The sequence below is a fragment of the Pelodiscus sinensis genome, chromosome 8, assembly GCF_052426305.1.
Source record: "Pelodiscus sinensis isolate ZL-2025 chromosome 8, ASM5242630v1, whole genome shotgun sequence".
Classification (NCBI taxonomy): domain Eukaryota; kingdom Metazoa; phylum Chordata; order Testudines; family Trionychidae; genus Pelodiscus; species Pelodiscus sinensis.
The window spans coordinates 2,193,863-2,206,493 of NC_143059.1; the positions used below are offsets into that span (position 1 = coordinate 2,193,863).

Here is a 12,631-nt window from a genome sequence, read left to right on the forward strand (position 1 = left end):
TGGATTGTGTGATGTGTTACCGGAAAGGGGGAGCTGCAGGATAGGGCCCATGCCCTGGGGTAAAGAAATCATTCTGCTTCTCTGCACTATCCTCGTCTTCCCCATTGTCCCTGGTAAGCTAGTGGATCCTCCCAGGCTCCTACAGGCCGCCCCCCCGGCATCCTGACGTTGTTACTGCTTTGGTATCACTGGCTACTTGCTCTTCACACACCATCTTCGCCTTCCCAGGTCCCATCAGACATGCTGCTCGGCATAATGCATGCGCCCTGCCACCCTCTTCGGGACAGCTGAACTGCTCTAGAACGCTCCGAAGGAGAAGCTATTCTTGACTTCGGCCTCGTCTACATTAGGCAATTTGTTTGGTGCACCTGCTGCTCAGGGTTGTGAAAAACCCACATCTTTGAATGATGCAGTTAAACCACCCTTACCCCTGGTGCAGACAGTGCTAAGTCAGCAGGAAAATTCTCCCATCGACTGAGACTGAGCACCTACATCGAGAGGAGAAGGTCGCCCGTTGGTGTAGGGAGCTGGAACAGTACAGCTGGGCCACGGTGGCATTTTAAGAGTAGGCAAGCCCCTTGTCCTACCCAGTACGCAGGACTAGACTGAAGAGGATCCACTTAGTAACAGTGAGCACAGTATTACCAAGTCCAACGCCCTCGCAGAAGAAATCGCATCACCCCTCACCCAGTGACACTCCCATTAGAAAACAGGAGGAATCCAGGCCTAAAGATTCTAACATTAGGAAACTTCCATCCTTGGACTCAGCACAGCAGCTACAGAGGCACACGCCAGAGGAGGCATAAGGCATGAGACACCTCAGCACAAGAGAAAGCAAGAAACGTAGGTAAACCAGCCTGGCTACAAATAAACCTCAAGACGTTATCTGAGCCAAATGCGTATCCAGCAAAATCAGCTGCTCCAAGCAGCAATTATTGGATGGCATCAAGCAATTGACAGTCAAACGTTGCTCCGCTGTGATGGCTGGCTTTTTTCATGTGGCCAGTGTAAGTTGCCCAATATTGTGTTTCATTCGCTTTATGTGTCTTTCATTTCTCTCAGTACATTCCAAATCGTTTTGCTGATTAGAAGGCTGGTGTTAATACTCTACTGGTCTACTTGTGTTCTTGTGGCTTGGGATGTGTGTCCCTCTAGACTGTAGTCTGTGGTCCTCCCTACACTGCCTGCTTACAACTAGGGAATTGGTAAGCTCCGAAGCAACTTCCCCACCTACCTCTCCAACCTCATCTGTCCTTCGCTGGATTGTTTATAAGGCAGGTCCGAGACTCCCAGTGACTTAGCACTGCACCATGCTCCCGGAGCTGCCAGGCCGGCTCGCCCACGCTTGCTGGGTGCCTCACTGCTATGCAGACAGGGCTCTCACAGCCATGAAAAACGGACCATGAAACGTGGGCTTCCCCGGGAAATCGGTTTAATAGGCTTTGACTCTGTCCTGTGCATCTCCCAGGGGAGATAAGCCTCTCTCAACTGGGGTCCTGACCCAAAAGGGAGCTGCAGCAGGGCTGTGGTATGGCCACCCTTCCTCTGCACTGCTTTGCGAGCCAGACAGCAGCGGCTCTTGGCCAAACGCCCAGCTCTGAAGGCAGCGCCCTGCCAGCAGCAAGGGACTGCCCCACCTTCCTTCTGCGCTGCTGCCAACAGAGCTGGGTGGCCTGACAGTGGCAAGTGCTGAGAGCCCAGCTGTGCAGACAGTGCAGACGTTAGGGTGGCAATACCACGCCAGGCCACCCTTACCTTGGCACTGCAGCTGGCGCTGACTGCCTCCGGACCAGGGCTCCTGGCCAGCAGCTGGTGCTCCCCAGCCCCGCTCTGCAGGCCAGGCTGCTATCAGCAGCACCGCAGAAGTACAGGGAGCGGCACCGCGATGCCCATGTAACAGCCTTGTGGGCAGGACCCCAATACCACCCGGACATTTCACACTGAAATACAGCATGAAATTTACCATTTTTAAAATCCTATGACCGAATGGGCCATGAATTTGGGGGGGTCCTACCTAATTGTATTCAGCACCTCGGTCTAACACCCTGTCGCTTTCCCGCAGTTTTACCTCTGGGATCTCAGACTGTCCGCCCCATAATGTCTGTCTGCTTTTTGCCCGGTTCTGTGCCTGTGCGGGATGGACACCGGTAGAAAAGATCCATCTCTGATCTACTTTCTCTTCAGGCAGCCCTCCCCCAACTCGAAATCACTTCCCAAGAGCTCTTCACACCTTCTGCCTGAAAATGGGACTTGCCTGCGCCCAGGGAATGTCCCTCCCCCAGGACCAGAGAGGTGGATCTCAGCACACTGCAGCCAGGGAATGTCCCTCCCCCAGGACCAGAGAGGTGGATCTCAGCACACTGCAGCCAGGGAATGTCCCCCCCCCCCCCAGGACCAGAGAGGTGGATCTCAGCACACTGCAGCCAGGGAATGTCCCCCCCCCAGGATCAGAGAGGTGGATCTCAGCACACTGCAGCCAGGGAATGTCCCCCCCCCAGGACCAGAGAGGTGGATCTCAGCACACTGCAGCCAGGGAATGTCCCTCCCCCAGGACCAGAGAGGTGGATCTCAGCACACTGCAGCCAGGGAATGTCCCCCCCCCCAGGACCAGAGAGGTGGATCTCAGCACACTGCAGCCAGGGAATGTCCCCCCCCCAGGACCAGAGAGGTGGATCTCAGCACACTGCAGCCAGGGAATGTCCCTCCCCCAGGACCAGAGAGGTGGATCTCAGCACACTGCAGCCAGGGAATGTCCCCCCCCCAGGACCAGAGAGGTGGATCTCAGCACACTGCAGCCAGGGAATGTCCCCCCCCAGGACCAGAGAGGTGGATCTCAGCACACTGCAGCCAGGGAATGTCCCCCCCCAGGACCAGAGAGGTGGATCTCAGCACACTGCAGCCAGGGAATGTCCCCCCCCCCCCCCCCCAGGACCAGAGAGGTGGATCTCAGCACACTGCAGCCAGGGAACGTCCCCCCCCAGGATCAGAGAGGTGGATCTCAGCACACTGCAGCCAGGGAATGTCCCCCCCCCAGGACCAGAGAGGTGGATCTCAGCACACTGCAGCCAGGGAATGTCCCCCCCCCCCCCCCAGGACCAGAGAGGTGGATCTCAGCACACTGCAGCCAGGGAATGCCCCTCCCCTCAACGCTCTGTAGTCCAATGCCGGGGCCTATCGTCTAACCTGAGTCCCCCGGTCCGTGCCCAGCGGCCCCGCACATCCCTCGGCTATCTTCCCCAAGAGCCAGCCCATCCCCTCCCTACGGCACACGGCCGGGGAAAGGGGAAGTGGGGTGGAGAGAGGGTTGTAGGTGCTCTGGCGAGGGTGCGGGAAACGTTTGACTGTCTTAGCTCCGCTGCACCTGCAGCCCGCTAGCAAACAGCCACCCCTCAGCGCCCCGGTCACACAACGCTCAGGGCTTCTGCCATGGACACACCTGTGTTGGAGCCTCACTGGAGCGGCGCAGCCGGGGCCCCCGAGCAGTGATAGTGCACGTTCAGCCACTTGCCGTCGCGGCGGTGCCAGACGCGGGTCTCCTCAGACTGCGTGGTGCGGGGCCGGCCCTGGCCGTCGATGTACTGCGTCAGGCGGATGTAGGCGATGCAGGCGGCGTCTTCGCCGATGACGTGGACGTGGGGGTTCAGGATGGTGGTGTGGATCGGCTTGCTGTTCTTGGACAGCACTGGGGCAACAGGCAAAGCCATTGGCATCACGTCCTCAGCAAGGGGAGCCTCGTGCGTCACCCGCCACACCCGCGTCCTCCTTCCTGCTCCCCCCCAGGCAGAGCCCACTCACGTCACGCCCCCTCCTCAGAGCCCTGCCTGCAGCTCAGCCAGCACAGCTGCTGTGCAAACCGCGAGGCACCTCGTGCGAAGGGGGCCCGTCCTCAAGCCCGGCCACGTCCCTTGTCCTTTTGGGGATGGAGGCAGGACAGGAAGCCACAGCAAGGACAACCCCGCCCCAGGGCATTTGCCTGTTGCCTTCACAGCCGCAGACACGGTGTCCCTGACCCAGCTGCCTGAGAGCCAGCGGGTGTGTGGGGCCTTGGCCTGGAGACATTCTGGGGCCCGACTGCAAAGAGCGATGATCTGCCGGCCCGGCGGCTGGGCAGGTTCCCCGGACTGGTGAGCCAGCACGCTGCCTGGAAACCCAGCCGCCACCGGCGATGCTGCCAAGGCACCTCGTGCCCGCACTCCCAGCCCCGCCCCAGGCTGCCGCAACCCGCCCACTCACAGTTCTCAAAGTAAAACTTGTGGAAATCCATCCCCTCCACGAGGTTGCCCAGCGCTTCGGGTTCAAACGAGGTCAGGCCCGGGTCACAGATCTTCCTGCAAGAGAAACCTGAGGCTTTACCCTTCGCGGCTCTCACGGACCCCCCCCAGGGGCCATGCGCCGTCTCTCACGGACCCCCCCCCCCACCCAGGGGCCATGCGCCGTCTCTCACGGACCCCCCCCCCCCGGGGCCGTGCGCCGTCTCTCACGGACCCCCCCCCACCCAGGGGCCGTGCGCCGTCTCTCACAGACCCCCCCCCCTGCCCAGGGGCCGTGCGCCGTCTCTCACGGACCCCCCCCCCCGCCCTGGGGCCGTGCGCCGTCTCTCACGGACCCCCCCCCACCCAGGGGCCATGCGCCGTCTCTCACGGACCCCCCCCCCGGGGCCGTGCGCCGTCTCTCACGGACCCCCCCCCCCCCCCGCCCAGGGGCCGTGCGCCGTCTCTCACAGACCCCCCCCCCGCCCAGGGGCCGTGCGCCGTCTCTCACAGACCCCCCCCCCTGCCCAGGGGCCGTGCGCCGTCTCTCACGGACCCCCCCCCCGCCCAGGAGCTGTGCGCCGTCTCTCACGGACCCCCCCCCACCCAGGGGCCGTGCGCCGTCTCTCACAGACCCCCCCCCCCCCCTGCCCAGGGGCCGTGCGCCGTCTCTCACAGACCCCCCCCCCTGCCCAGGGGCCGTGCGCCGTCTCTCACGGACCCCCCCCCACCCAGGGGCCATGCGCCGTCTCTCACGGACCCCCCCCCCTGCCCAGGGGCCGTGCGCCATCTCTCACGGACCCCCCCCCCCCAGGGGCCGTGCGCCGTCTCTCACGGACCCCCCCCCCCCACCCAGGGGCCATGCGCCGTCTCTCACGGACCCCCCCCCTGCCCAGGGGCCGTGCGCCGTCTCTCACGGACCCCCCCCCCCCACCCAGGGGCCATGCGCCGTCTCTCACGGACCCCCCCCCCTGCCCAGGGGCCGTGCGCCGTCTCTCACGGACCCCCCCCCCCCCAGGGGCCGTGCGCCGTCTCTCACGGACCCCCCCCCCCCCACCCAGGGGCCATGCGCCGTCTCTCACGGACCCCCCCCCCTGCCCAGGGGCCGTGCGCCGTCTCTCACGGACCCCCCCCCCACCCAGGGGCCATGCGCCGTCTCTCACGGACCCCCCCCCTGCCCAGGGGCCGTGCGCCGTCTCTCACGGACCCCCCCCCCCCCCGGGGCCGTGCGCCGTCTCTCACGGACCCCCCCCCTGCCCAGGGGCCGTGCGCCGTCTCTCACAGACCCCCCCCCCCCGCCCAGGGGCCGTGCGCCGTCTGTCACAGACCCCCCCCCCCCGCCCAGGGGCCGTGCGCCGTCTCTCACAGACCCCCCCCCCCCGCCCAGGGGCCGTGCGCCGTCTCTCACGGACCCCCCCCCCCGCCCAGGGGCCGTGCGCCGTCTCTCACAGACCCCCCCCCCCTGCCCAGGGGCCGTGCGCCGTCTCTCACGGACCCCCCCCCCACCCAGGGGCCGTGCGCCGTCTCTCACGGACCCCCCACCCCCAGGAGCTGTGCGCCGTCTCTCACGGACCCCCCCCCCGCCCAGGGGCCGTGCGCCGTCTCTCACGGACCCCCCCCCCAGGGGCTGTGCGCCGTCTCTCACGGACCCCCCCCCCTGCCCAGGGGCCGTGCGCCGTCTCTCACAGACCCCCCCCCCCCGGGGCCATGCGCCGTCTCTCACGGACCCCCCCAGGGGCCATGCCGCCGGCTCTCACAGCCCCCCCCCCTCCCGCTCAGGGGCCGTGCGCCGTGCTGCCAGCTCCCGGGGCTTGCTCAGACGCCACTGGTCTGGAGCCAAGGCCCTACGTTGCCTTCCCAGAGCCGGCGGGTTTCTTTCTGGGCTGTGCTCCGGTCAAGCCTGCCACGCTGGCGTCTGTCCCTCAGTCCTATCTCCTTCCATCCCCCTTCTGCCGGGGCCCTGGACCGCAGGGTGCCTGTGTCTGCCCTGGCCACAGCCCCCCGACTCCCCCACAGGCTGCCCCGGAGAACCTCAGCGCCCGGGGACACCGGACGTACGTGTACGCCTCAAAGTCTCCGTTGTTGATGGCTTCGATCAGCTGCTCCGTTATCTTAATGATCTCTTGCTTGCGCACTGTGGGCGAGAAGGAAAGGCAGGGTCACCGGCCTGCAGCGGGACTGTCGAGCGCCTCCTGCTGGACAAGTGCGGGAATGGCAGCCATCGCTCCAGGCAAGGGCAGGTGGTATGAAGGGAAATGACCCAGGGAGAAGGCAGCGGCTCAGTCGTTCTCTTCTCCCCAAGCAGGCCTGTCCCGGAGCCCAGGCTGCTCCCAGGGACTCAAAGGGCCCCAGGCTAGCCACAGCCGAACGTAGACCCTGGGACCAGCTGCCGGAAGGGAAGCCCAGCACGAGCAAGTTACCAGCCACCCTCAGCACCAGGCCCCGGGGGCACAGAGCCACCAGCGGGGCAGGCGGCTGAGCAGAGCAGAGCGGCGGCCCTACGGGCGCAGGGGACAGCTGAGCCCCTGCAGCAGCCGCGTGTAATGGGCCCAGGGGAGCCAGCACGGCTGGTGCCCCAGTTCTGAGCTGCCAACAGTCACGTGGCCGAACGCCTGCCTGGCGCCGCCCCGTCCTCTCGGGCCAGCAGCCTCTTTCCTGCCGCCAGCTGTACCCAGCCCGGCTCCCCTCGCCTCACACCTGGCACGCAGCAAAGCCTGTGCCAACCCGGGGCAGCTCCTCTTTCCTCCGGAGCGCTCGTGCCCGTGTGCACGCCACCCCCCGTGTCCCATCTGCACACACGCCCTGCCTCCGCACGCGCCCCCCCAGCACCTTCTGCCTCCGCACGTGTCCACGGCCCCGCTGCCCCATGTGTACACGCCCCCCCAGCACCCCCTGCCTCCGCACGCGTCCACGGCCCCGCTGCCCCATGTGTACACGCCCCCAGCACTCCCTGCCTCCGCACGCGTCCATGGCCCCGCTGCCCCATGAGTACACGCCCCCAGCACCCCCTGCCTCCGCACGCGTCCACGGCCCCGCTGCCCCATGGGTACACGCCCCCAGCACCCCCTGCCTCCGCACGCGTCCACGGCCCCGCTGCCCCATGTGTACACGCCCCCCCAGCACCCCCTGCCTCCGCACGCGTCCACGGCCCCGCTGCCCCATGTGTACACGCCCCCAGCGCCCCCTGCCTCCGCACGCGTCCACGGCCCCGCTGCCCCATGTGTACACGCCCCCAGCACCCCCTGCCTCCGCACGTGTCCACGGCCCCTGCATCCACCGCCCCCACTGCCCCCATCTGTACACACCCCCGCCCCCCTGCCTCCGCACATGCCCACAGCCCCCTGCATCCGCCACCCCCAGTGCCCCCATCTGTACACACCCCCGCCCCCCTGCCTCCGCACATGCCCACAGCCCCCTGCATCCACCGCCCCCATTGCCCCATCTGTACACGCCCCCGCCCCCACTGCCCCATCTGTACACGCCCTCGCCAGCCCAGCCCCACACTCCCACCAGCAGCTGGCCTGCTTAGGGGGCAGAGGCACTCAGCTGGCGGAAGAGGTGGCCAGGCCCGCTTCTGTGCCCCACGAGGGAAGCTCTGCTGTACGGCTCCTCAGGGACCCTGAGCCGGTCCCGGCGGCGGGGCTTTGGTGGGGCGCCGACGGGCTTGGGAACGGCCAGCGGCCAGGCAGCGACGCTGCGCGAGCAAGTCCTTCAGTGTCTCCCCTCAGGAGTGGCAAATGGGGCCCTGCCCCACGCAGAGAGCAGAGCCGGGGAGGGGAGCCTGAGGCCAGCTCATCTCACCCGTCTCCGGCTCCACACGGGCAGCAGCGCGCACTCCTCGGCAGGAGGGCACCGCTGCCTCCGGTCCGGGAACAGCCAGCAGGGCCTCCCCTGCTCTCCCCTCGAGGCAGGGGAATTGGGGACCAGGAGGCGCAACCCGGGGGCACGTCCCACACGCGAGCAACACCTGGCCCTGCCCACTCGCCAGCGTGCAGCCACCTCCGGCTGCAGACGTGGCCTGTGTACACGCACGCACAACTGGCTTCCACCACTCCCGAGACCCAGGGCAGCGACGGCGTCCTCCCGCAGCCAGCTCCCCACGGCTCTGCCTGGGGCCAGCCCTCCTCCCAGAGCCGCTGTGTGAGCACGTCCTCCGGACGCTGCCTCCCCGGCGGAAGCAGCCTGGGACCTCCCAACGCACCCTCTGCAGCAGGGTCAGCACGGCTGAGCTCCACGGCCCTGGCCTGCTCTCGCAGGCGCCTGGGCGACGAGGGGAACTAGGCGTCTCGCAGGAGCTGCGCTACTCCACTATGGCTAGCCAACCGCTAACTTACACGCTGCGCTGGCAAGTACAAACGGAACTACGGGAGTGAGCGCCGGCTCCGGCTGAGCGCGCGCTGACTCCAGCGCCTGCCCTGGGCTGTCCCAGGCAAGAAGCTTCTCCTCGCAAGACTGCGTGGCTGCAAAACAAAGGGAAGCGTTAAAACAGCGCCCAGCAGCACCAGACGGCAAAGCAAGGCAAAGGCACACGGCCCGAGGCCCCAGCGAGTCGGGTTTCGGAGCACAGGGGATCTCACCAATGCACAGGGCTGGAAGCAGCCCGCCCGCTCCAGGCAGAGACAGGAGAAGTGGGGAAGGAGGCAGGAGAGCCAAAGGCAGGACCGGGAGGGGAGGAAGCTTCTTCGCACTGCCCCGCAGCCAGGATGGCCGAGCTGGAAGGGCCCAGCTGACCCTCTCCCCACGCACGGCTCCTTCAAAGCCACCAGGCGGGAGGTACGGCCGTGTGAGCAGAGATCAATGAGGACAGGAGAGGAGAGGGCAGCTCTTCCCTCCCGCCCCTGTACCGGAGAGCTCCCATTCCCCTAGGCATCACTATGCTGGTGGCCTTCTGCACTGTGGCCCCCCTGGGTAGGCCAGGAGGGGACCAGAGCCGTCCCCACCCAGAGATTAGCTCTGCACGGCCAGGGTGCAGCGGAGCCCTGGAGATCACGCGGGAACCAAGGCACCGAGCGAGAGGATGCCGATGCGCACGCACAGCGCCTAGGCCACACACGGCGCTCCGGGCACAGGCCCTCCCCCTGGCACTCCAGCTGAGGCGCTCAGGGCAGGCACGTTCCTGTTCTACAGCCGGACACACGCAGGCGCGGGGACCTGAGCGAGACTGCCAGGGGAAGCCGGGAAATGGCGAATTCAGCATGTCGAGGAGGGGAATGGATTTGCTGATCGGCTGACGTGGCGGAAATGAAACTCCACCCTTGGGAGGGAGGGTCGTGGGGGTGGAGGGAGGGTGGGGGAGGCTGTGGAGCGCTGCCCCCTGGACTTACTGGCTGAGAAACAGAGAGAAAGCTGGGACTGCATGGACTCAGGCTGGGTTTTGCTCTCACTGTGCCTCCGTCCTTCAAGCACTGAGCTGCCATCCCCGGTGCAGAGAGGGGGCGCTAGTGAGGCCGGGAATCGAAACACAAAACAAACAGAACATGCCGTTCAGTACAGCAGCGAGGAGGGAGGCACATTCCAGACCCCGGCGCGGGGAACGCGCCCGGCAGGACCAAGGCAGCTCTCCGGACAGCTGCACTCAGCCGGGTACCGGGGCATCGCTGACCGCCTCCTGCCTAGTCTGCCTCCTTCACGCTCCTCCGTCCCCGGGGCCCGGGCTGGGCCAGAAGATCCTCCTCTGCTCAGCCGTGTCCTAAGACACCCCACAGCTCTGCCAGTCTGTGCCGCAGCATCTCCCACCATGCCAGCCTCAGGCTCCCTGCAGACCCCTCCGGCCCCTGGGCCTGGCCCACGGCCCTTTCCTCGCCACCTGCTACTGCCCTCCAGGACTGGGCTGCAGGACAGGGGTTCTGGCTCTGGCATGTGGACAAACCCAAACTGGTTCTGACTCGTGTCTCCAGGGATCACAGGCCAGTCTCCTGAGAGGCCAGGCCCGCCCCCACGCTGGCGTGGGAATGGAGCGAGGGCGGCAGCGTTCACGCGCGAGGCCGGGCCCGCCCCCGCGCTGGCGTGGGAATGGAGCGAGGGCGGCAGCGTTCACGCGCGAGGCCGGGCCCGCCCCCGCGCTGGCGTGGGAATGGAGCGAGGGCGGCAGCGTTCACGCGCGAGGCCGGGCCCGCCCCCGCGCTGGCGTGGGAATGGAGCGAGGGCGGCAGCGTTCACGCGCGAGGCCGGGCCCGCCCCCGTGCTGGCGTGGGAATGGAGCGAGGGCGGCAGCGTTCACGCGCGAGGCCGGGCCCGCCCCCGCGCTGGCGTGGGAATGGAGCGAGGGCGGCAGCGTTCACGCGCGAGGCCGGGCCCGCCCCCGCGCTGGCGTGGGAATGGAGCGAGGGCGGCAGCGTTCACGCGCGAGGCCGGGCCCGCCCCCGCGCTGGCGTGGGAATGGAGCGAGGGCGGCAGCGTTCACGCGCGAGGCCGGGCCCGCCCCCGCGCTGGCGTGGGAATGGAGCGAGGGCGGCAGCGTTCACGCGCGAGGCCGGGCCCGCCCCCGCGCTGGCGTGGGAATGGAGCGAGGGCGGCAGCGTTCACGCGCGAGGCCGGGCCCGCCCCTGCGCTGGCGTGGGAATGGAGCGAGGGCGGCAGCGTTCACGCGCGAGGCCGGGCCCGCCCCCGCGCTGGCGTGGGAATGGAGCGAGGGCGGCAGCGTTCACGTGCGAGGCCGGGCCCGCCCCCGCGCTGGCGTGGGAATGGAGCGAGGGCGGCAGCGTTCACGCGCGAGGCCGGGCCCGCCCCCGTGCTGGCGTGGGAATGGAGCGAGGGCGGCAGCGTTCACGCGCGAGGCCGGGCCCGCGCTGGCGTGGGAATGGAGCGAGGGCGGCAGCGTTCACACGCGAGGCCGGGCCCGCCCCCGCGCTGGCGTGGGAATGGAGCGAGGGCGGCAGCGTTCACGCGCGAGGCCAGGCCCGCCCCCACGCTGGCGTGGGAATGGAGCGAGGGCGGCAGCGTTCACGCGCGAGGCCAGGCCCGCCCCCGCGCTAGCGTGGGAATGGAGCGAGGGCGGCAGCGTTCACGCGCGAGGCCGGGCCCGCCCCCGTGCTGGCGTGGGAATGGAGCGAGGGCGGCAGCATTCACGCGCGAGGCCAGGCCCGCCCCCGCGCTAGCGTGGGAATGGAGCGAGGGCGGCAGCGTTCACGCGCGAGGCCAGGCCCGCCCCCGCGCTAGCGTGGGAATGGAGCGAGGGCGGCAGCGTTCACGCGCGAGGCCAGGCCCGCCCCTATGCTGGCGTGGGAATGGAGCGAGGGCGGCAGCGTTCACGCGCGAGGCCAGGCCCCCGCGACACGGGCCCTGTGTCAGAGCTTGTCCAGCCAGCAGCATGTGCCCCGGGTCGCTGTGACTCGCCAGAATGGCTGCCAGCAGGTCGGTGCACAGCGTGTCATGAGGCAGCCGGCCGACTGCCGAGCCCCCTTTGGCCGTGCCTCACTGCTTCCCACGGCCTCTCCCCCAAAGGAGACACTGCTCCCAGGGAGAGCACCACCTCCCTCCAGTGGGGCTGGAATTCCACAGCTCACTTACACCTCCCGGGAAACGGCCCGGCAGGCCAGGCTCGCAAGGAGAAAGGGTGGCACAGCGTGACTGCCGGAGAGGCGTACCGTCTCCCTCCTCGAAAGTGCCCCACGCTGGGACAGCCCGGGACTGCAAAGGGAAAACCGAACAGAGCGCCGGGCCAGGCACAGGGCAGCTGGCCAAAAGAAATGGGTGCAGAAGCAGAGTAACCCGGAGGGCAGGTGAAACCAGAAATCTCAGTCCCCTTCAAGCTGCGTTGACAGAGAAAGCACAGCTAGAGTCCAGATCCGCAGAGAGGAAGACATGGAGCGAGTGCCGCCCTGTGACTGGGGCGGGAACGGAGAGATTCCAATGCCCCAGGAGACAAACAAGACCCACTGCCCGGGGCCAGGCTGGCTACTTCCTTCAAGTAGACTGCCTGGTGCAGACCACGACCCCGCTGCAACAGCACAGCAGACAAAGCCACAGCAAACTCAAAGCCGACCCAGACGTGTCACACTAGGGATGCTGAACTCTGCACCCGCAGAGCCAGGCCGGCCCTCCAGAGGCTCCTGGCCATCGCCCAATGGCAGAGGGCACTGGCAGGTCACCCACCTTTCAGATCCTCGTCTTCAGTGGTGGTGTTGCAGCTCTCCGTGGAACCCTGCGTGGCACAAGACAGCGTCACTAGAGGCAAAACTTAACCAACAGCCAATAGTCTGGCAGCACTTTAAAGACGAACAAACCACGTAGACAGGATCGCGAGCTTTTGTGGGCACAGCCCCCTGCTGCAGATGCAGGTCAGTGGTGTGTGGTCTGCGGGAGAATGGGGGAGTGGGATGCGAGGAGGGGGCAGGAACGGGATGACCGAAGGCAGCACTAAGCCCTGGGAGTTTACAACT

General features: G+C 67.2%; 1 protein-coding gene across 15 annotated transcripts in view; it reads right to left on the reverse strand.

Annotated features, from left to right (window-relative positions):
* Positions 1-12,631, reverse strand: part of CAMK2G (calcium/calmodulin dependent protein kinase II gamma) — an 80,117-nt gene that overhangs the window by 3,352 nt on the left and 64,134 nt on the right. For 7 of the 15 annotated variants that reach the window (XM_075934609.2, XM_075934612.2, XM_075934610.2 and 4 more), the window contains 6 exons: positions 12,345-12,393; positions 9,575-9,688; positions 8,585-8,710; positions 6,309-6,384; positions 4,234-4,328; positions 3,437-3,682 (listed from right to left, as the gene is read on the reverse strand). In XM_075934609.2, the coding sequence (XP_075790724.1) occupies positions 3,450-3,682; positions 4,234-4,328; positions 6,309-6,384; positions 8,585-8,710; positions 9,575-9,688; positions 12,345-12,393 (693 nt within the window). In that variant the 3' untranslated portion in view covers positions 3,437-3,449. The remainder of the gene's footprint in view (positions 1-3,436; positions 3,683-4,233; positions 4,329-6,308; positions 6,385-8,584; positions 8,711-9,574; positions 9,689-12,344; positions 12,394-12,631) is intronic. The other 8 variants (XM_075934617.2, XM_075934615.2, XM_075934619.2 and 5 more) reach the window with 2 other exon arrangements.